Below are 24,073 nucleotides of genomic sequence, written 5' to 3'. Positions count from 1 at the left end.
ATGAGACCAGTGGTCCATCTAGTCCAGCATCTTGTCTCAAGCTGCTGTGAAAGATGGCAAGCCCAAGGCCTTCCCCTTGACTCTTGGTGCCAATATTCAGAGGTTTACTCTTTAGTCACCATGGCCAGCAGCTGCTGATAGACTTATCCTTTTAATCCCCTTTAAAGCTGCCTATGCCCGTGGCCATCATTACATCCTCTGGCAGTGCATTCCACATTTGAATTACTTATAGGTTAAAGAACAAGGCTAATTTCACGTATGTTTGATAATGCACTTTAGCAAGTAGATTTTCCTGTTTTGCACAGGAAAATCCAGTTGCAAAGGATTGCTAAGGCACATTGAAAGTATATTATCCAACACATGTGAAATTAGCCCAAGTAAAGAAATACTTCCTTTTGTCCATCCTGAATCAACTTTATTGGATGTCTGCCCCTGAGTTGTAGTTTCTAGAAGAAAAAGTTTTCTCTGTCCACTCTATCAGTCCCATGCATGATTTCATAAACCTCTATTCCTCATAATCATAAACCTCTATCCCTCATAAACCTCTGTCCCTCATAATCATCTCTTTTCTAAACTGAAAATCTCAGACCATTCAGCCTTTCTTCATAGGAAAGGTGTTCCAACCCACTAAAGGTCCTGATTGCCTTCTTCTGTACTTTTCCCAGCTCTGCAATGTCTCTTTTGAGATACAATGACCAGAACTACATACAGTATTTCAAAGGAGGCAACTCTATTGATCTATACAGGGACATAGATCTGTATATATATTCCCACTCTATGCTTTCTGTCCTTTAACCTATTTTAAATCCATAAAAGGACTCATCCTCTTATTCCATTAGTAAGCTTACTCAGGAGTTTTTGGTGAGGCACCTTCACCCTTATCTACATGTTTGTTCATTTTCTCAAAGAACTCCAAAAGGTTGGTCAGGCAAGGCTTCTCTTTGCAGAAGCCATGCTGATTTTCCCTTAGCAGGCTTTGTTTCTCTATATGCCTCATAATTTGATTTTCTACTACAATTTCTACTAGTTTGCCAAGGACAGACACTAGGCTAACTGGCCTGTAATTTCCTGACTCCCCTGTGGACACTTTTTAAAAAGTATAATATTTGCTACTCTCCGGTCTTCTGGTACACTGGCTGATTTTAGTGACAAGTTATATATATGGGTTAGTGGATCAAGCATCTCACAGTAGAGTTCCCTAAGAATCCTCAGATATACGCCATCAAGGCTTGCAGACTTACTGCTTTTTAATTTTACCAATACATCTAAAATTCATCTCTTGCCACCTCAGTTTGACTCATTTCTTCAGACTCCGTTGCCTGAAAATAGTGGCTGTGACACAGGTACATGCCTCATACTTTCCACAGTGACCACAGATACAAAGAATTCATTAAGTTCTCTGTCTTATCCCCAGTTTTCTTTAGCAATCCTTTTATTCCTTGGTCATCCAAAGACCCAGTCAAGATGGTGATAGTTGAAGTCACCCAGCATCATAACGTTATCTGCTTTAGTCACCATCCTTATTTCCTTCTCCATCTTGAGATCAGCCTCAAGGGTTTGATCAGGTGGGTGACAGTATAACCTTTTAAGAAAGCCTTATGGCCCTGTATCCCCACCCATACTTATGAAGGCTTCTTCCACGCACCATTCTGAATATTTTATCAAACTTGATTTCCATCTTGAAGCTCCAGCCAGACTTACCCTGACAGCTGTGTCGGTCAGCAGAAAGCTGCATCCCTGGGCCACATTCACACACAAACCCCCCTTCAGTATTTACACACAGGCCTTCACAGGAGGCACTCAGGCACTCATCAATGTCTGCAGAAAAGAAGGTTCCATTTGTCAATGAATTTAAAGAAGGGAAGCAATAGACACACACCATCTCAAAAAAATAAGATGGGCCTGGTGATTGATCAAAGTATAAATATGCAGCTTAGCACAGCCAGCGCCATGTTTAATTGCTTTGCAACTTGCAAGTGGGCCTCTGCTGGCAACAGCGGAAGTACAAACAGTACAAGCTTGTGCTGAGATAAGCTTATCTAGGGGAGTCTGCTAAGACCATCCGAGTAAATAACTCCAGGGGTGCGGTTACACGTCACATTAAAAGCGGGTGTGTAGCGCTCAAATTTGAACCGCTGAATATTGATTCAATACAGGGCCGTTCAGACGAGCATCCAAGAATGCGACTCATTCTGTTGCTGAGCGATCAGACATCCAATACTATCACGCTCTTTTCTTGGAGCATGCGTTATCAGATGGTGATTTCTGGGAGAGGGGGGGTCCGTTGAACATGGCCCAACTGTTTGGAGGTGGGAAATCAAACGTTGCTTCAGAGGCGGGGGGGGGGGGGAGAAGGGAGGAAAGTTTCCGGAATTAACGTTGCCGATTCAAACCAGGGAAATGCCAGGAATTACTTTCCTAGAAATTGGCAGTGACAATAATATCTGGAAATCCTCCACATCAAAAAAAAAAAAAAGATTTTTTTCCTGTTCTGAATAGTGGGATAACGTCCCCCCCCCCCCCTCCGATCCTGTGTTGATTGGAGAAGCAGAAGCATCACCTCAGATTCCTGGTTGATCTGGCAATGCGCATGACTGCTGGGGCTTAAAAAAAAAAAAAGGTGGGAGGGGGGGTAAACATTCCAAGGGGCAGTATCACGCATGAGCTGTTCAAGCAGGAAAAAGCCAATCTTGTGCCGCTTTTTTGAAAAAGGGCTGGACTTTCTGGGGTGCAGTCAGACGTACCATTAGTGGTGACACAGCTCCGACTCGCTGACGGATTAAATGTGTTCGTCCAGACATCCACATCTGGCAATCGAGCGTCATCCAGGGTCATCCCGGCTTGCTGCGGATCAATGCCGCATTAATTAGACAGTGCAGAAAGTCTGGCCCTTTTTCAAAAAAGCGGCACAAGATCGGCTTTTTCCTGTTTGGACAGCTCATGCATGATACTGCCCCTTGGAATGGTTACCGCCCATCCCACCTTTTTTTTTTTTTTAAAGCCCCAGCAATCATGTGCATTGCCAGATTATCCGGAAATCTGAGGTGACGCTTCTGCGTCTCCAATCAACACAGGATCGGAGGGCAGGGGGAAACATTATCCCACTATTCAGAACAGGGGGAAAAAATCTTTTTTTTCAATGTGGAGGATTTCCAGATATCATTGTCACTGCCAATTTTTAGGAAAGTAATTCCTGGCAGTTCCCTGGTTTGAATCGGCAATGTTAATTCTGGAAACTTTCCGCCCTCCCCCCCCCCCGCCCCGCCTCTGAAGCAACGTTTGATTTCTCACCTCCAAACAGTTGGGTGCATGTTCAATGGACCCCCCCTCTCCCAGAAATCACCATCTGATCATGCATGCTTCAAGAAAAGAGCGTGATAGTATTGGATGTCTGATCGCTCAACAACAGAATGAGTCGCATTCTAGGATACTTGTCTTAATGACCCTGCATCAAATCAATATTCAACGGTTCAAATTTGAGCGCTACATACCCGCTTTTAATGTGATGTGTGACCGCACCCCTGCACTGTCTAATTAATGCGGCATTGATCCGCAGCAAGCCGGGATGACCCTTGATGACGCTTGATTGCCAGATGTGGATGTCTGGATGAACACATTTAATCCGTCAGCAAGACAGAGCTGTGTCACCACTAATGGTACGTCTGACTGCACCCCAGGAGACTAACAGACACCAAGGAAACTGGTTTGTGCAAACAGCCCTTGGAATGTGTAGGGAGCTGCAGTCAAAATTTACTCCGAAGTCTTAAGTTTCAGTTCAGGCTACAGCTTTTGTGCATGCTCAATTCTATGTAACCTGAGTATAACTGAATGGAACACCTTTGCAAGGTTGTAATTTTTCTTTGCAGACTTGTATCTGTGATCACCATTTGCCAGACAAAAAAAACTCTTGAAGCCTATTACTCATTTGGCTCAAACAACTTGTCTGTCTGTTTGGGCCTCAGCTAGACTAGGGACCTGGTGAATTCCACCATGTGGTTTAAGGAGAAGAGGTGGTGTCCATGGGTGCCATGGCACTCGCTGATACCTTTTCTGGTACCCTCCAAGTGTTGTTAAGAAGTGGGCATGGCCAGGTGGGGCTTTTGCCCAGCAAGTCTTCTGATTGGTTGTGCAAATTTGTTTAACATGCTGCTTTGGCAGCAACTGCCATCAAAGCACAAGGATCTGCATTGACTTACTGAAGTTAAGCAGTGGCAATCATTTTGTGGCTGGCTCCAACACCTGCAGCAGCCATGTTGTTGCCGCGCTCCTCGTGCTATTTCAGAGCACTAGATGTGCCCATAGGCTCAAAAAGTTTGAGGATCCCTGGTCTAGTAGGGCATAGCCTAGATCCCTGGTCTAGTAGGACACAGTTAGGGTTACTAACTTCTTGGTGGGGGCTGAAGATCTCCCAAACTTATCTCCAGATGACTGAGATCAGTTTCCCTGGAGAAAATGGTTGCTTCGGAGGGTAGACTCCATGGCATTACACATTACCCAGGCTCATTGCCAAAATCTCCAAAAATTTCTCAACCCTGAGTTGATAACCCAACCACAGTCAGCAATATCTGCAAATGATCCCCCCACACACTCACATCATTAGCAAAAACTAAACCAGCTCCTTCAAGATTTCATCTTACAGTTTGCCAAACACATCAGGCAATTTCCTCCCCAAGAAGGCAGATTACAGATGTGTGCGTACCGCCCCCCCCCCCCCGCCCCACTAATTGAGATGGGCAGTGAGTGTTGAAAAGATCCCTAATGTGTGTGACAAAGCATGAGTAATTTGCTGTGGAGTGACCTGCATGACTGGAAACAATTCAGAGTAGCCTTTGTGCGGCAGACATGTCGTATACCCCAACTGGAAATTTTTCAGAAACAATTGCACTATATTCAACTGTAGTGAAGGAGCCTCTGCAATTTAAGGTGTTCAGATAGAAGCATTCTGATAAGAGCTGCCACCTGTGATTATGCCCAACTGTGGTTGTTTCTGGCTCTGCAAAGTCTCTTAGGACAGAAACCCCTCTTCAGGCTCACCTGCGCACCTAACACCATTGACAGTCTCTGTCATTGAGAATCCCAGTGGGCACACACGCGCCACCTCCTGGCAACCGCCATGGTTGCAAGCCAGGTCACAGCCATATTCTCCACAGGCATTTGCGGGATCTGAAAATATGAATGGGGAAAAGTTCATTTTGTTTTTCACATATCCAGACAGGGATGAGGAAGGAGATCTGCTTTCTGATATGTCAATTCAAAGGGTCTAGGAAAGCAAGATGGTGCTCTTATTATATGAAGAAGGGACAGGCCAGCAGGTAAGAATAGTTAGCGTGTACCACTAAAGTAGTACAGGATTGCCTGCCTGATGATATAATCTATTACTGCTGTGGTGAACAGTCACTAAACATTATATATAACTGAAAAGTCATAGTATTTCCTTTTGGCACCAGTGCTTACATTTCTCCCCTTTTGCTAATGTAACTCTGCCTACTGAGGACTCCCTTCATGCATCCATTGACTGATTTAAATCTATGAAAGCTGATGCCCTCTCAAAGATCCTCTGATTGGCTCTGGATACAATAATGAAGCTGTTAGCCCTTAAGATGCCAACAAACTGTTTTTGTTTTGCTGTCACAGATTAAAACGGCTACCCCTTGGGAATACTTCAGCAAGAGAGAGATGACTGGTACAATTGTGAGAAAAGGGACTGAGAGAGAGGCCCTGTCAGAATTCCACAAGGCAGATGAATGTGGAGGGATTGCCAGGCCCAAAGGTTTCAGGATCTAGTATAAGCAAGTAAAGAGTGTTTTACTGTATTGCTACTAAGGTCTTTTTTTTTTTTAGGATAACAAAAAAGGCAATTCTTTATGTGTAGACAATATTAATATAAATTACAAAAAATAGTTTCCGTTGAAGATATCAACTTTTTTCCCACATCTGACTCATCTGAAAGATCTCAATTTAGCCATCACAGTGAACTCTAAGAAGCATTTAAATTTTGTTGGTTGGGAGAGAGATGTATTTTGATCATTTACCAGGATGGAGTACCACAAGGTTTCAGGCTGGCCATGGAGAAGAGATGAATAGCTACTACTGGAATGGTTCCTTATGCTGGCCACTATTCAATTACCCCATGCATAGACAGGAAGCAAGCCAGCACTTTTGTCCAGCTACACAGAGAAAAAAACAGCTTTAGGCAATTTTCAGCCAATGAGTAATAATAACACCCTATTTACAATTTAGCCTCCCACTGGCAAGAAAATTCTAAATAACTTCCAAAAGAGATGTATCTCCATACAGAAGGAATAAACTAAAGCTAGAACCCAAGACTGAAAAAGTATGAATAGCAGCATTATCTATTTCTTGATGTAACCCTGCTCTAGGTTACATGTACATCAAGTTACATGATGTAACTTTTCGCTCTAGGGTTTCCAGAGATTCCAGAAACTAGCCAGACTTCCATATGTTAGTGGCTGTGTAGAAAATAGAACGTCATAGGTGGTGCAAAAGAAGTAATAAGTACCTATCCTCTTCCCCCAAAATAATATTTTTCTAGAACTATCATTGAAGAAGTATCATTGAAGAATTGCCAGTATGTATTTATTTTATTTGTTTAAATTTATATTCTGCCCTCCCTGTAAGTGGGCTCAGGGCGGATCACAGGAGAGTCTAAAACATATAAAATAAGTTACAAACAGTTAAAACAATTAAAAACAGCATAAATTAAAAACAGATCCTATTGTTTGTCCATATACATGGTTTTCAGTTGGCATCTTTAGGTACAGTGTTTCCGATTTATTTAAAAAAATTAATGCCACTTTTCTAGGAACCTGCCCAAGGCAGTTTACAAAAAATAAAATCAACATTTAAAAAGTATTAATTAAAATCCAGCTTTAAAAATCTTGCCCAACAAAAAAACAGACCACCGACAGCTTAAAATAACAGTTTGCACACTAAAATAGAATTAAAAGCTCAATTGTTTAATTAAAAGGTAAGAACCAACTATATTAATTATATAAATTCTTCACCATTGTTATTCAAGATTCAGGAGCCCCAGAATCTAAGGAATAATGCAAACACATCAAACGCTTGGTATTCTCAACACCAGATTTTCATGCCTCTTCAAATCCCAAAATAGGGATGCTGCTTTTATTAGATAGTCTATCATACACCAATCCTCAGGGTAATAAATCATCAGCATTCTACAAAGTACTCCTTACCTTGACATGTAATGCCCTGACCTCCATCCCTACAGGAACAGACATTGGGAGCGATGCACAAACCACTTCCACAGCCAAAGGAACAAAGTGCTGAGAAAGAAATCAAGAAAGCATTAATGAGAACAAGTTTTGACCTATTCCTACCCAGCAGAAGAAAACCACTCACCCCAAGGATATAGGAGCCCAGTTAAGGGACCATATTCATTGCAGAGAAAGAGAAACAACTGGAAGTCCTTTAGAAAAGAATACATGAGACTGTTTGGTAAAACCAAAACGAAACCAAAGCTTTATAATAGACTAGGAATAAAGCCCATTGTGATGGAAAATACAGTGGGCTCGAGAAAGAGGCTGTGGGTGAGTGCCCCCCACCCTTGCTGTCTTCCCATGCACTCACCCAAGTGAAGGCATTCACTCCCCTCAACCTTGGTGGCTTCCCACCCACCCAAGGCAGTTGTTTTCTGTAGGGAAACTGATCCAACTTCAGCTTTCCATCTCCTTCCCTCTCCCTGCAGCCTCTACCTAGGAAAAGTACAGTCTTTTTCCACATTGAGGACCAAAGCAGCTCACGTCATTCTCTCTCCTGCTTTTGATCTGCACAATAATTGTGAGGTAGGTTAGGCTGAAAGTCTGTGAGTGGTATGAAATCACAGCATGGACCAAAGCGGGAGGGAAGCAACCTCAGCAGGGTATAATGACACAGAGTCACCCTGCAAAACAGGCATTTTCTCCACAGGAAGTAATCTCTGCCATCTGGAGAGCAGTTATAACTCTGAGTGATCCCCAGCCGTCACCTGGAAATTGGCAGCAATGGTTCCCCAGGAAGAAATTCTGGAGGGTGGAGTCTATGGCATTGTACCTGTCTGATGCCTCTACCTAGGAAAAGCACAGTCTTTCTCCACAGTATGGGGAGACCAAAGCAGCTTACACCATTCTTCACTTCCTCACAACAACCCTGTGAGGTAAGCTAGGCTGAAAATCTGTGACTAGTCTGAAATCACCCAATCAGCTTCTACAGCAAGGACCCTAAGAGGCCATCTAGACACCAGTTGGAATTCTGAGTGATCTCCAGCCCTCACCTGGCGATTGGCGACAGTGGTTACCCAGGAAGAAATACATTGTACTTGCCTCATCCCTTCTCAAACCCCATCCTCTCCAGGCTGCACCCTTTAAATCTCCAGGCATTTCCTAACCTGGAGTTAGCAGCCCTATCTCCTTTCCTTTATCTGCCCCTCTGAATTAAGCTTTCCATTGCCTTCCCCCTTCCTGCAGTTTCTACATAGGAAAAGGACAGTCTTTCTCCACAGTGGGGGGGGGGGGGGGGGACAAAGCAGCTTACAAAATTCTCCTCTCCCTCCTTTGATCTGAACAACAACTCTGTGAGGCAGGCTAGGCTGAATTCTGTGACTGGTGCAAAATCACAGTCAGCTTCCATAGCAAGAACCTGGGTCTGGCAGACCCCACCCTGAAGCTCTAACTTGTATGCTGTCCTCAAAGTCCACCACAAAATCTCCAGGAATTTCCCACCAACCTGGAAAGGTATCACTAAATACCTCTGGGTGAGTGCCCCCCCCCCAGCCTTACTGTCTTCCCACCCACCCAAGTGAAGGCATTCACTCCCCTTCCCTGCACCTCAAGGGGAGCTGATCTCTGCAATCTGGAGAGCAGTTGTAATTCTGAGTGATCTCCAGCCCTCACCTGGAGATTGTCAACAGTGGTTCCCCAGGAAGAAATGGCTGGTTTTGAGGATGGCCTTGTACCTTTCTGAGGCCCCAACCTTCCTCACAACCAACCTTCTCTAGACTCCACCACTCAAATCTCCAGGGATTTCCCAATCTGGAGTTGGCAACCCTATCTCTTTCTCAGCCAACCATGCTGGGATGAGGCTGAGGGGAGGAGGGAGACAGGGGATGACAGGAAAGAGGCAGAAAAGACAGGAAATGTGGGACAGCTCCCTGTGACTTTCGGTGACTTTCGGAGGCTGCCTGTATTAGTAGGCTGTCTGCATGGGCTGTTGATAGGGCGGCAGAGGTCTGTTGCTGGTGGTGGCCACAACACCTTTTGTGAGGCTGCAGTACAGCAGCAGTCCTTTCTGAGGCCAGTTGACAGAGAAGAGTGGGAAGTAAGACTGCTTTTGGCAGTTTGTTCAACATTCTTAGGCCAGAGTGGGTGAGGGCAGGGGAGTCAGACAGTGGGAGGTGAGACTCTGACTGAGCTGTGATCAGCCAATGGTTTCTGGAGTGCATGAAATGCACCTCTAAACGAATGGGAGAGCTCCATTTGGCCACCCCAAAAGAGAATTATGATTTATGATAAGGATAAATAGGCTGTCTATCCCAGGGGTGTTAAACTCATTCATTATGAGGGCCGGATCTGACATAAATGAGATCTTGTCAGGCCAAGCCATGTTGGGCCGGGACATGTGTGTACAGAGGGGTCATTTTGTAGAAAAATAGGTGGTGGAGCTCATAGAATTGGATCCCCTGGTCCAATCATTTTGAAACTTGGGAGATATTTTGGGGAGAGGCACTAGATGCTATACTGAAAATTTGGTGCCTCTACGTCAAAAAACAGCCCCTCCAGAGCCCCCAATACCTGCAGATCAATTCCCATTATTCCCTATGGGAATCATTCGCCATAGGGAATAATTGCCCAATAGACATTTCCATCCCCCACCCTACCTCGGCCGCTTTCTGATGACCCTAAAGCAGTGGGGGTGGGGAGGGCCTCCAAACCTGGGGATTGGCAACCCTCTCTCTCTCACACACACACTTACTGGGTCTGGTTCCTCCACAACAACTTCTGAAAAGAACAGGGGCTATGCTGCTCTCTCTCTTTCTCTCTCTCTCACACACACACACTTAGTTGCTCTAAAACGAAAGCAGAACAGACCGAGGGACTGTGTTGCTGACCCTTCCCATGAAGTACTTCCTGCTCAACTTTAAAGGCACACACACACACATTTTGAAATGGACCTGTTTGCAGGTTTCTAAATCTGCCCAAGACCTAGAGCTGCATGGTGGCTGTGGGGGTGGGGCTTTCCCTGCCGGCCAGCTGGCTGGGGGGGGGTGGGGGGAAGCCTGTAAAATTGGGGGATTCCCCGCTGGGACCTGGGGATTGAGAAGCCTAGCTGGGGGTGTGGCAAAGCTCTTGGTGGCTGGCTGGCTGCCACTCTCATAATCCAGAGATTGTTATGCAGCTGCACCTACTATTCAATGGACAAGGTAGGTAAGTGGGAAGGAGGAGGGGGGACATCAGAAAGGTTCAGGAGCTGAGCTCCTGTGAGCTCCTGCTGAATTCAAGACAGCAATTGTACATGCACTTATTTTTAGGTATTTGGATTAGGGTTGCCAAGTCCAATTTAAGAAATATCTGGGGACTTTAGAGGTGGAGCCAGGAGCCATTGGGTGCGGAGCTAGGAGCAAGGGTGTGACAAGTAGAATTGAACTCCAAGGGAATTCTGGCCATCACATTTAAAGGGACAGCACACCTTTTTAAATGCCTTCCTTCCATAGGAGATAATGAAGGATAGGGGCACCTTCCTTTGGGGCTCATAGAATTGGACCCCCTGGTCCAATCGTTTTGAAACTTGGGGGTATTTTGGGAAGAGGCACTAGATGCTATACTGAAAATTTGGTGCCTCTATCTCAAAAAACAGCCCCCCCCAGAGCCCCCAATACCTTCAGATCAATTCCCCATTATGCCCTATGAGAATCGATCTCCACATAGGGAATATTGAAGTGCCCAGCAGACATTTCCCTCCCCCACCCCATTTCTGGTGACTCTGAAGCAAGGGGTTGGCATCTCTACTCACGAGTTGCAGCCAAATTCTTCAAAGTAACACAGACACACCATCCTAAGAGGAAGCCTTTCCAATCGGAGACTGAAACCTCTGGAGGTGGAAAGTCACATAGTGGCTGTGGGGGTGAGGCTTCCCTACACTGGCCAGCTGATTGAGAGTGGGAAGGAGTCTGAAAAAGTGGAAGAACCCCCACTGGGACCTGGGTATTGGCAAGCCTAATTTGGAAACCACTTATAGAAAGTTGTGTATAGATCCGCAGCCACTGGTTTTGTCTTTACCTTTTGTATATCTTTTAAAAAAATTTATTTAGTTGCTATTAAGTTTTTTCATTGGTTTTTTCCCCCTCTTCTTTGAAAGAAAGAAAATTTTAAAATATTGTGGGCTTTTATGGTTTTGACTGGATGCAAGCTGCCTTGAAGAGCATTCGATCATGAGACAGAAAGTTGGGGTATACATCTTTTAATTAGACAAATAATGTGAGGGAGTATAGGGTCGCCAGTCTCCAGCTGGTGGTTGGAAATCTCTGAGAACTACAGCTGATATCCCAGGTTATGGAGATCAGTTCCCCTGGAGAAAACGGCTGCTTTAGAAGGTAAACTCTGTGGCATTATATCCCACTGAGGCCCCTCCCCTAAAATCTCTTAAACTAGAGTTGGCGATCCTATAGGGAAGGCATACAGTAAACAGAACACTGCCATGATATTCCATGCCTCTAGTGCATGAACAGGGCACCTACCTCTTTAGCTATGCCTGTAATGATTAGATTACCTTCCTATTTCCAATAAGATCCCTTTTCCTGTCTAGTTTCTCCATCTTATCCAACTATTTATCTCTGGGCTATGGATATCTGAGCTATATATACAAGATTATGCCCTCCAAATTATGGCAATAAAGAACCTGTTGGTTATGACACAAAACAAAGTTGGCAAATTTAGCGTGTCCAATTTGCATGTTCCTACTTTTTATCATTTTTGCAGCTTTCAGAATCCTTCCATTGTGAGTACTATTCAATAATCCCCTTATAAAAGAAAGGAGATAAAGAATCTCTTTCCAGTTGAGTTAACCCATGTGATTCATATTCAGGGGTGCTAGCATACCACATGGGCATGATTCAGTCCTCAAGCTCCACAGTGGCTGCCAGTATTTACCGTAGCATGAAAACCGCAGCTGCCATTTTTCAAAAAGAGCAAGTCGGAGCCATCTGGAAGTGCCTTTTGAGCATAGCTGTATGTTCAGTCAAAGGATCAATTCAGGACTGTAATGTGGCCTTTTTCTGCCACACAGCAATTTCCCTCTTCTACAGCGTTTATAGCTGCATGGGCAGGAAAAAGTCTAGCAGATGAGCGCCTTCTGCCTTGTTGATCATTTTTGAAAAGGTGCAATGCGAGTAGGGCAGGGGCGGGGAGGAGTATACCAATCAACAACCTACAAACAGCGTTCGACCCAGCTCAAGTTTCCAAGAAGAAGATATTGGATTTATATCCCGCCCTCCACTCCAAAGAGTCTCAGAGCGGCTCACAATCTCCTTTACCTTCCTCCCCCACAACAGATACCCTGTGAGGTAGATGAAGATATTGGATTTATATCCCGCCCTCCACTCCGAAGAGTCTCAGAGCGGCTCACAATCTCCTTTCCCTTCCTCCCCCACAACAGACACCCTGTGAGGTGGGTGGGGCTGGAGAGGGCTCTCACAGCAGCTGCCTTTTCAAGGACAACCTCTGCCAGAGCTATGGCTGACCCAAGGCCATTCCAGCAGGTGCAAGTGGAGGAGTGGGGAATCAAACCCGGTTCTCCCAGATAAGAGTCCACACACTTAACCACTACACAAAACTGGCTTTTTCAAGGGCTGCCCTACATAGTTTTATAGCAATTTAGAACTGGTAATAAACTACTATGTGTGTTAGAAAGTCAGCAAATCAACAGCACCTTCATTTTATCTGGATTCAGTTTTAGTGTATTACTCAAGCAGCAATTCAGCATATTGATAATATCTCAACCTCAGAAGTTCAGGTGACATCCTTTGGGGGGCTTTCATATAGGTGTTAAAAATAATGGTGGACAAAATGAAGCCTAAGAATGAACTCCATAAAGCAACTGCCAAGGAACAGGACCACAGTCTTCCAAAACCAAATTCTGAAATTTACTCACTAAGTAGGAGAAGAACCACTGGATCATAGTGTGTCCACAATTCCCAACCTAGCAGGGGATCCAGAAGGATGTCATGCTTAATTATAGAATAGGCAAGGCAGCTCTCCTCTCCCAATGTGTACAACTTTCACAGACCTGTCAGAGCATTACACTACACTACATTGGTTTTATATCAGTTTAGCAGGCATGGTCTCCTCACAAGGAATCTTGGGGACTGTAGGTGAGAAGCTGAACTGTCTGTTTGAGACAACTGACCCTGCCCTTCACAAAATTACTGTTCTTAGCATTCCACTGGAAAAGGAATGTCTACTAACCTCTCACAAAGCTGTACACTTAATATTGGTTACTAAGTTGCTGCAAAGGGACTGCAGTTGGACATGAAGTGCAGGCAGCGGCGTCACTAGGGCGGGGCCAAGGGGGCCATCGGCCCTCCCCCAGAGCATTCTCATTGGCCCCAGGCACTGACCCATGGTCCCCCCCAAAAGGAAGGGGCTGGCCCTGGGACTAGAACGCTGCTGCTGTGTGTGGGCTGGCCGGGATTCTGAAACCGGGGCCGCGCTGCCACCGGCTCAGCTAAAAGCGTGTGGGTGAGTGGGGGAAACTTAAATGCTGCAAAACTGGTATCTTGGATTACGGGGGCTGGTCATGTGACCAGAGGGTGGATGAGGGAGGGGCCATGTGAAGTGGGCGGGGTTGTGTGCGGAGGGGGTGACGCAGCCCTCCAAAAGGGGTGATGCCCAATGGGGGTGTGTGACTTGAATCAGTTACACCCCAGGGTGCAACCCACCCTAGTGACGCCTCTGAGTGCAGGAACTAGTAGTACCATTTGATCATATCTGATGCTGTTTTATTAGCACTTGCAGCTCTAAGTACATCTGTTGTCACTTTCATCTCACCTGCTTTGGAATATCTTGTGTGTTCTTCCACATTTGTAACCCCAGTCCTCAAGCAAGATCAGTTCAGTACTATAATGCAGGCAGAAAGCAGGTGAGCAAGCCAGTGTCTCCTAAAGGGCTACGGATACTTACGCAGGGTACACTGTCCACTGCCTGGAGATGGTATCCACCCAGGGCAGCATCCACTTCCGAACCCAGAGAGGCAAACATGTGGTCCTACACGGCGCCTAGGCATAGAAGAAAGGTAGGAGTAAGAACAATCCAAGTATTGTTTTGGCAGATAGCTGATTCAGACCACTGCTATCTTCATGGAAAACTAGGATTGGTATCATGCACCAGGCTGCTTAAATTACACAGTACAAGTGCTGACATAACAACTACTTAATCCCATGCATGGAGCAATTCTGTCTGCGGGGAAAAAGTGCCCCATTGCCATAACCAAAATGGCTACATTAATTTGCCTTAAGCAAGAAATAATGAGAAAAATCTAATGAAAACTGCACTGAAGCTGCAGAAAAAGTCTGGATGCCACAGGCTGTAGCATAGGGAGGCAACAGGATCAATTATTAGGATGCCACCCCCGCCCCCCAGCACAGCTTTGCATACACTGTAGAAGTATAGATGCTTTCAGGTGCCATTTTATTTAGATGGCTTGAGTGTTGAGAAAAGGTACAGCCTACTAACTATCTGATTTGTTCAATAGAAAATTCAGCAAGTCTTAAGTTTTGCAGTAAGACAAAAGCACAGGGCCAAAATTACTGACATGGGCAAGCAAGACTAGTGCTCTGGAGTAAAAGAGGGCTGCATATATGGAATAGTGGCATACACTGGGAAAGGATGCACCTAGGACACAATAGAAAGCATAAAAGGCAATAACACAGCAGTGCCAAGCATGTTGCACACCAGTGTGCGTGACCATTCTGCTCATGATTGGGGTACCCAGTCATGTTGGCTCGACTGAAGCACAGTGAAAAGAACTGATTTTCTAAACCATTTGCCATAAGCAGTTGGCCATTTTGTATGTTCTCACAATCTTGCAAAATATGCAGCACAGCCAGTTCTGTGAAGCCATCAGCGATGGTGCAACAAATAATAGCACATAATGAAAAACTGGGGTCAGTATCAAATGCACCATCACTTGAGCTCAGTCCCTCATTTGCTCAGCCAGTATTTCTGGAAGGGAGCAGACTAACCACATTTCAGACTTAGAAACATAGCAAGATGGGTAAAAACAGATGAGAGATTCCCTGAATGAAATTAAGTACTCCTGTGGGCAGGCACTGCCATTTCTATACCCATAAACAAATGATGCCAAGAATGTCCTGCAGGCCACAGGCCATCTGGAACGGCCTTCCTCTGCTCTCTCATGGGTACAACTGTGATCATTTCACAGTGTTTGACCCAATTCAGAAGGTCTCCAGATCCCCAGTCAAACTCCAGAGGGGGTAAGGTGGAGAAATAAGGTCTAGGACTTGGCTGCCTCTGTACAGGGATGGATATTGGGGGGGAGGGGGGGTACCTCTCCACGGCGAAGTTGGCAAGCTTCTTCCTTCCTGTGTAGACTCTCCCCTGGGCCCCTTGAAGGAATACAGACACACAGGCAGCCTGGAAGAGCAGCTTGGCGAACATGACAGGCGTCTCCCAGTCCACAGAGATGCTCACTTCAGAGCTCCTTCCTTCCCCTCCCTCCCACCTCTCGGGCCCCCTACAGCATGGTAGCTCTCTGGCCTCTCCTCCCCACCAAGGATGAGGCTGGGGGCTCCTCCTGGGCAGAGGAGGGGAGCTAGGATCAATGATCTCAGGCTGGGGGCAGCATTGGGAGCAGACTCCTCCCCACAGCCAGGCTCAGATTCCTTAGCTCCCCCCAGCCCATGTGCTAGGAGTGGAAAACTCTGCCTCTGTGTGTGTGTACGAGTGCGTGCATGTATGTGTATATATGCAAGAGTGCTTGCTTTCCCCCTCCCCACGAGGGCAGAGGCACCATGAGAGGAGATGGAGTGGGAGGATCCCAGCGTTCCAAACACAGCAGCTCTGTTGTTTGACTGGGAAGAGCCTTCCCCCCCCCCCTCACTCAAGCAGGAGTCTCCTTTTCCACATCTGGCAAGGCTCAGGAATCCCCCCTCCCCTTTCCCCTCACTGGGCTGCTTTCCCGGCTGCACCAATGAAGAGCTGAAGTAGATAAAGTGTTTCAAACCAGATTCGGTAGGGGCAGACAACACATGAAGATCATGTCAAATGTGAACAGCCCAGAAGTGCCCTTTTGAAATAAATTAGGTGTTCTGATCCAAGGAGAAGCCTGCAAAGTAAAAAAGAGAGAGGGGGGGCAAAGCAAAAGGCCTCAGAGTTCTACATCACTCTCACTTTACACTTCAAAAAAGCAGGTGTCTTTAACCAAAGCATCATTTGTAATATGCACATAGTAGTCTTAGCTGAGACTGGAAAATCCCCTCCCCACTCCATGTATTAATTGGTCGAACCGCTGTTTAAAAGCATGCTAATACCAGTCATGGAACAGAAGATGAACTAGTTAAAGTAAAAATGGGTCACTACCACTAACCAGCTCAGCATAATATCTCAGCAGAGAGACATGTTGAAAAATCCTCACCACAATCAAAGTGGGATTTAGAAGGCACAGTAGCCCTGTTCACATGTTAGAGTGAACACACATACATTCTGCATGTACAGTGTGTCACAGAAATGAGTAACCTCCTCACATTTTGTAAATACTTAAGTATATCTTTTCATGTGACAACACTGAAGAAATGACACTTGGCTACAATGTAAAGTAGTGAGTCTACAGCTTGTATAACAGTGTAAATGTGCTGTCCCCTCAAAATTACGCAACACACAGCCATTAATGTCTAAACTGCTGGCAACAAAAGTGAGTACACTCCTAAGTGATAATGTCCAAATGGGGCCCAAAGTGTCAATATTTTGTGTGGCCACCATTATTTTCCAGCATTGCCTTAACCCTCTTGGGCATAGAGTTCACCAGAGCTTCACAGGTTGCCACTGGAGTCCTCTTCCACTCCTCCATGATGACTTCACATAGCTGATGGATGTTAGAGACCTTGTGCACCTCCACCTTCCATTTCAGGATGCCCCACAGATGCTCAATAAGGTTTAGGTCTGGAAACATGCTTGGCCAGTCCATCACCTTTACCTTCAGCTTCTTTAGCAAGGCAGTGGTCATTTTGGAGGTGTGTTTGGAGTCATTATCATGTTGGAATACTGCTCAGTGGCCCAGTCTCCAAAGGGAAGGGATCATGCTCTGCTTCAGTATGTCACAGTACATGTTGGCATTCATGGTTCCCTCAATGAACTGTAGCTCCCCAGACCATGACATTCCCACCACCATGCTTGACTGTAGGCAAGGCACACTTGTCTTCGTACTCCTCACCTGATTGCCACCACACACGCTTGACACCATCTAAACCAAGTAAGTTTAACTTGGTCTCATTGGACCACAGGACATGGTTCCAGAAATCCATGTCCTTAATCTACTTGTCTCTAGCAAACCATTTGTGGGCTTTCTTGTGCATCATCTTCAGAAGAGGCTTCCTTCTGGGATGACAGCCCTGCAGACCAATTTGATGCAGTGTCCGGCATATGGTCTGAGCACTGACAGGCTGACCCCCCACCCCTTCAACCTCTGTAGCAATGCTGGCAGCACTCATACGTCTATTTCTCAAAGCCAACCTCTGGGATATGACGGTAAGCATGGGCACTCAACTTCTTTGGCTGACCATGGCGAGGCCTGTTCTGGGTGGAACCTGTCCTGTTAAACCGCTGTATGGTCTTGGCCACTGTGCTGCAGCTCAGTTTCAGGGTCTTGGCAATATTCTTATAGCCTAGGCCATCTTTATGTAGAGCAACAATTTTTTTTTTTCAGATCCTCAGAGAGTTCATTGCCATGAGGTGCCATGTGGAACTTCCAGTGACCAGTATGAGGGAGTGAGACCAGTAACCTGCTCCCCCTTCACACCTGATACCTTATACCACTAACGAGTCACATGACACCAGGGAGGGAAAACGGCTACTTGGGCCCCATTTGGACATTATCACTTACGGGTGTACTCACTTTTGTTGCCAGCAGTTTAGACATTAATGGCTGTGTGTTGTGTAATTTTGAGGGGATAGCACATTTACAGTTATACAAGCTGTAGGCTCACTACTTTACATTGTAGCCAAGTGTCATTTCAGTGTTGTCACATGAAAAGATATACTTAAATATAGTTGTGAAATGTTGTATCTCCTGTTGTGGCTGGTCACTCTACCTGCAGCAGCCATGGCTCGCCATCATCAGCCATCACATCACAGTGCAGCCAAAGCTGTCTAGGCACACCAGGGCCAGGTGATAATGAGCAGCAGCTACTGGAGGCTGCATGGCCAGCCAAAGCAAAAGTGATGGGCCAAGGCAATGCACTCCCTGGGGAGGACTGACCTGGGGAGGATAGCTCAGCATCTGACCTGCCCAGCATGGGGAGTAGCATGATACAGTGCTGACAGTGATGGGATTCCACACAGTACCCCATGGAGGAAACAGGGCAGGGGAGGTGTCAGAGAGGGAGCCTTCCTGAGCAGCATCCCATTGAAAATTTTCCCATAGACTTTAATGGCTAGTTGAACTATACTTCTGAAGGGGAAACATATGGAGACATATTGCCTCTTCTTGCCTCCCTTCCTTCTAGGTCCTCAGCTAAGGTAGTACAAGGTAGAAGACATGTCTCCTTTTTTCTCCTCCAAAAACTAGACCTGAGGTGGGTGGATGAAGAGAATGTGTCTTCAAGGTGGAGCTGAAAAGCTGGAGAAGGAGAGGATGAAGTGGGCTAGGGGGTCAATAATAATGGGGGCACTTCTCTTCTATGATTCCCCCATTAAAAGTTTCAGAGACTTTTAAATTAACTTCACATCAATGAGAAGGGGAACTTTGGAGGAAAGGATGGCAGTCATCAACACAAAGCAAGTGCAACAGAGAAAAGGGATTCCACCAAATCTAGATGTGCCCTTACTTCTCTACAATTATATGGTGTAGTTGCTCTTTAAAACATAAACAATGGACTATGTCCCTTTCTGTACACTTTGACAGCACTGGCAATAATGCATTCTGCCAAGTCATATTGTTTGTTTTTCTCAAGGGAAAGCAAACAAAGCAAAGGGGAAAAGTCTTCTTCAGAAAGCTGCAGCTGTTTTCTCTCCAACTGAGTTTCTTTCTGGATGAAGAGAAGCCCCAGTTGGAGGTTCGGCAGCTGGAGGTTCACTATTGCTCAATGTATTTCCCCCAGCCCCAAGTGAGTACTTGGGAGAAGCAGGCGTGTTTTTAGAACTGAGAAATACAAGAAAATCAAAAGTCACAGTGAGACAGGCCAAAGTTCTGTCTAGTTCAACATCTTGCTTCCAGGCAGCAGCTCCTGTAGGGTTGCCAGCTCCAGACTGGGAAATACCTGGAGATTGGGGTGTGTGTGTGAAACCTGAGGAGGGCAGGGCTTGTGGAGGGGAGGAACCTCAATGGTATATAATGCCATAGAATCTGCCTTCCAAAGCAACCATTTTCTCCAGGTGAACTGATTTCCTGGTGATCAGCCAGAATCCCAGATTTCCAGGCACCTGGAGGTTGGCAACCCTAGATCCCTGAGAGGTCATGACTTATGAAGGCACCAACTTCTTCAGCCTTTTCCCCAGCATATGATATTCAGAACTATACCATTTAAGTCTGAACATGGAGGTTCTATTTAGCAATCATTGTTAATAGCCATTTACTCATTCCCCATGTATGTACCGCAGCCTACACTAGGGACCTTTGCCACAGTCCCAGCTCATCTGCATATAAATTAAGCTCATCAAATCAAAAATAATAAATCAAATGCAAAGGTATTGATGTTTGTGTGAATTGTCAGCTTACGAATTTTGCTTTTTAGAAAGCCCACCTCATGTGGGTAACAGAAGGGGCCATTACAATTTTAGGCTTAAAGCTGCAGATTTCTGGATGACGAACAGTGCGAGCTTGTAGTTTTTCTACCTCTGGTGCACAGGATAATGGTTCTTAACACTGTGGGTGGGAGGGCAGAGAACAGACAGGCTTGCTTGGGGTTGCTTCCCCAATCAGTAAGAGGTGGTCCAGTCCTAAATTTTGTTGAATCTCTGACATTGTGAGAAAACTTGCCAGATGGAGGTTTCTGGACAGGGCCAAAACATCACCTGCCACAAAAGGGAAGTAGAGCTGGCACTACCTTCGAAGATGGAACTTGTGAAGACTGGAGACTGGTATGAAAAAGCTCCCCTCATCAGCAGAGATTAACAGGATAACAGAAACATTGAGCACCCGCTGGCCTTGGATTGTTATTAATTGGAAATAATTAACGAGCCCTTATAATAATTTTTCCTATTTCAGTTATCAAAAGGTAACACGATGAGAACCACTCTCCTTACATTGGAATATGTAGTTCATAGAATCATAGAGGGGACGTCCAGCGTCATATATTCTAGTCCAACCCCCTGAACAATGCAGGAAATTCTTAAACACCTTCCCCTAAATTCACAGGATCTTCATTGCTGTCAGATGGCCATCTAGCCTGTTTAAAAAGGAAGAAGAGCTCACCACCTCTCGAAGAAGCCTGTTCCACTGAGGAAGCCCTCTAATTTGTACAGATAGAGTGGTATGTTCACAACTCACCTGTGGAATGCTCTCCCCCGTCAGGCTGACCTGGCACCCTCATTGCTTTTAGGTGCCAAGCTAAAACATTTCTGTTCACCCATGTTTTTAATTAAGGGTCTGATTTTTAAACATTATTTTAGCTTGGAAATTACTGGTTTAAACTGTCTGTGGCCTGTTTTTATGCTGAGCTTTTACTGGTTGAGGCTCCTTCCCCTCCTGGTACCTGGGGAAGGAAGAGCCAGGGCTTCCTTTGCCCAGTTCTCTGGATCCCATGGGAGAAACACAAAGAAAGCACCTTTAAGGACCAACAAGTGCTAATGTTTTAAGCATGTTCTTTTTAATTTATATCTCTGCTACCTAATCTTAAATAGGCACACACATAGCCCGGCCTGACCCGACAAAATCTCATTTATGTCAGATCCAGCCCTCATGAGTTCGACACCCCTATCATAGACCATTTGATTTTAAGTTTTTAGTCATGGAGAAATTGATTAGACGTCTTTATAATCAGGTGGTTTACAATGTCATACTGGATATACACCTTACAGTCTTGAACTCCAAAAGGTCTAAATGATAAATATGATTTGAGTTTTTATAGTTGATGCTATTACAGAATCTCTACGTACCTTTAAAAAGTTTCTAAAATATCTATTGAGTCTTGCAGCTGTATCTTGTATATTTCTACAGAACAGGACTTTTTTTGAGCAGTAATGCAGGCTGGCTTGGTGTCAGGGGGTGTGGTCTAATACATCAATGCGTTCCTGTAGGGTTTTTTTTTACCAAAAAGCCGTATGAAACAATGTCAGGGGTGTGGCCTAATATGCAAATGATTCCTGCTGGGCTTTTTCTACATAAAAAGCCCTGCTCCTGAAGTGTTATTACACAACTTGGAATGTGTACATAATTGCCTTACCAGTGTGATGTCTTATGACTGCTCTGTTGAAGCTTGAAAATGTATTGATACACTTTATCTGGAATTGTAAAGGCAGTAATTCTTGCTATTAAACCTTTTAAACACTGTATTTGTGGGTATTACGGTTAGCGGTATATTTTGTCTTTAGGTAAGATTTATTCTAGTGAAGCTCTACTCGAAATGAGAACAGGCTGACAACCCGTTCATCTTATATAAGAGAGGGCTTATGAACAGGATTTATTACTGCCTTACACATCTGTTTTGAATACGGAGTGGTGAATTGAATTGTCATGGCCTTAGGGTTCTCTTCCACTGGAAAAAATATGTAAAATTGCTGCACTTGATGTGTCACGCTTGAAGAGGGGAACCTTAAAATTTGTTGAAGGAAACACGGGTACAATATTGTCTATCTTACAATTATTTATATGTATTAATAAACTGTTATTAGTGCTGTATTTTTTTACCCTTCAGCCACATACCTTGTCCTTTGTTTATAGGTCTGCTATCTTTATTGCAAAATACAAGCATTTTCATGATACATAAAACATTGAATAAGGAGCAAGTGTACATTCAGGTATGCAAATCTGAGCGAACGACAGCTAGAACGTCAAAAGCCTCTCCACAATCACCTTGAGAGTAGGCAGGATCAGAGCCATTCTGAGGAATGATGCAGAGGTCAGACCCCTCCTCCCACAATTTCCCAATGTCTGGTGTGTTGTTTTTTTTAAAGGAGCTTCTAGCCTCAGTACTTACAAAAAGCTGTTGATAAACGTATTTTCCCCATCCAGTGTTCTGGCCACTAACGTAAACGTATTTGGCGCGATTGACAAATAAGGGAAATTGCCGTATCATGTTTCGTTTGCAGAGACAGAGTAATTCAAAGTGGAAGCTTTTAATTCTTCCCCAAAATATCACTATCTTTCTTTACAACACTGTGAGCAGCTATACTTCACATCTAGCCTATAGAACCTGGGAAGGGACACTCTTTCTACTCCCTCCTCCATGGCTGGGGATAGCATAATTCCTCTTGTTGAACATAGACTTGAAGGGCACATGATGTTTCTCCCAGCTTGCAAACACTCAACAGCCTAAACTACCTTATTTTCCCTTACTGGAAAACATGGTGCTTATGTTTCTGATGAGGAAAAAACACAGGGCAGACTTATACATTTATTGGCTTTGGCATGTCTGTGGCAGTTTTATTTTGTTTGTGTTGTATAACCTCTGTGCGCCTACTGTACGATGGTTGTACTACAGTTGTCTGCACTGAAATCTCTTATAAACATCTGTTGGAAGGCTTGCAAAACCTAACTTGTAATTGTGTTAGATCTTTGGTTTTTTTATTCCTTCAGCACCTGCAAAAGCATGCTATATAAAAGGAGCCTATTTCAATCAATATTTCACCATATTTCATATGGTGGAAGACAGGAGGGCCTGGTGTGACTTTGTCCATGGAGTCACAAAGAGTCGGACTTAACTGTGTGACTGAACAACAAAATTTCAAATCAAACATGAAAATTACATCTCTGTATATAATATAGTATCCTTAACACCTGTACACATATATTTATTTATAAGTAGGAGTAAGAATTATATTACATTTATTTGGAGGGCCCCCATCAAGTCATAGTTGCCCCTTCGTCATCACAACTTGTCTAGTTATTGGCCTGCAAATATACCATGCCAGGACTATTTGGCCACCACTTCCTCATATGGATTTCCCATGAAAAATGACAAGTAAAGCAATTCAAAAGGCACTCATTATCAATGTTCCCTCTAAGCTGCAGAGTCTTGCGAGCAAAAATCCTGCTTTATGAGCTACTGGTATTAAAGTTGTGAGCTGCTGGCATTAAAGTTTTGAGCTACTGCATAAATTATTGTGCTCTGGGGTGATTTTTCCTGAGTTAAGACAAAAATGTGTGAACTGGAGGCTAAAAGTCTGTGAGCTAGCTCACACTAACTCAGCTTAGAGGGAACGCTGCTCATTATGTATGCAACTCCCATGAGTACGAACCTACTTTCCCACTTGTGGGCACTAATGGATGCACAAATGTAAGATTTCCATGAGTGGCATGCATGAGCAATGTCCATCTTAGTTAGAGCTATGATATGCTTTTAGTTTATTTAAGGCCAAACCAAAAGAACAGCTGGGAAGAGAATGCAGTAGTCTCAACATTTGAAAACTCTCAGATCTCCCTTCTGGGAGAAGAGCCAGCCTGTTTGAGGGAGCTCCCTACTACAAAGCAACTTGGCCACTAACTCCACAGGGTTAGATTACACGGTCTGCATCTCTTATAAAGCGAATGTTCCCCACAAATATCTTGCTCCAAGGGAAAACTTTTTGAAGAACAAAATGTTTTATTGGAAGCTTGCTGCTTTTGGCACTAACAGCTGTAACACCTCTGCTTGGCAACTGCATGGTACAACGCAGGATGAACAATGAAG

The 24,073-nt window shown here is 44.7% G+C and overlaps 1 protein-coding gene across 5 annotated transcripts in view; it reads right to left on the bottom strand.

Annotated features, from left to right (window-relative positions):
* The window catches only part of VWCE (von Willebrand factor C and EGF domains), a 36,563-nt gene extending 20,771 nt beyond the window's left edge, over positions 1–15,792 (bottom strand). For all 5 annotated transcript variants that reach the window (XR_009556634.1, XR_009556633.1, XM_060262628.1 and 2 more), the window contains exons 1-5: positions 15,580–15,792; positions 14,193–14,287; positions 7,218–7,307; positions 5,035–5,163; positions 1,702–1,818 (exon numbers count right to left, since the gene is read on the bottom strand). Coding sequence is in view for 3 of the 5 variants with exons in the window: in XM_060262628.1 (XP_060118611.1) it covers positions 1,702–1,818; positions 5,035–5,163; positions 7,218–7,307; positions 14,193–14,287; positions 15,580–15,689 (541 nt within the window). In the remaining 2 variants the exon portion in view is untranslated. The remainder of the gene's footprint in view (positions 1–1,701; positions 1,819–5,034; positions 5,164–7,217; positions 7,308–14,192; positions 14,288–15,579) is intronic.
* Between the last annotated feature and the right edge of the window lie 8,281 nt (positions 15,793–24,073).

Source organism: Heteronotia binoei, chromosome 21 (assembly GCF_032191835.1).
Source record: "Heteronotia binoei isolate CCM8104 ecotype False Entrance Well chromosome 21, APGP_CSIRO_Hbin_v1, whole genome shotgun sequence".
NCBI classification, from domain to species: domain Eukaryota; kingdom Metazoa; phylum Chordata; class Lepidosauria; order Squamata; family Gekkonidae; genus Heteronotia; species Heteronotia binoei.
The sequence above is the reverse complement of the archived record's forward strand: the minus strand, read 5'-3'. Positions and strand labels throughout refer to the sequence as shown.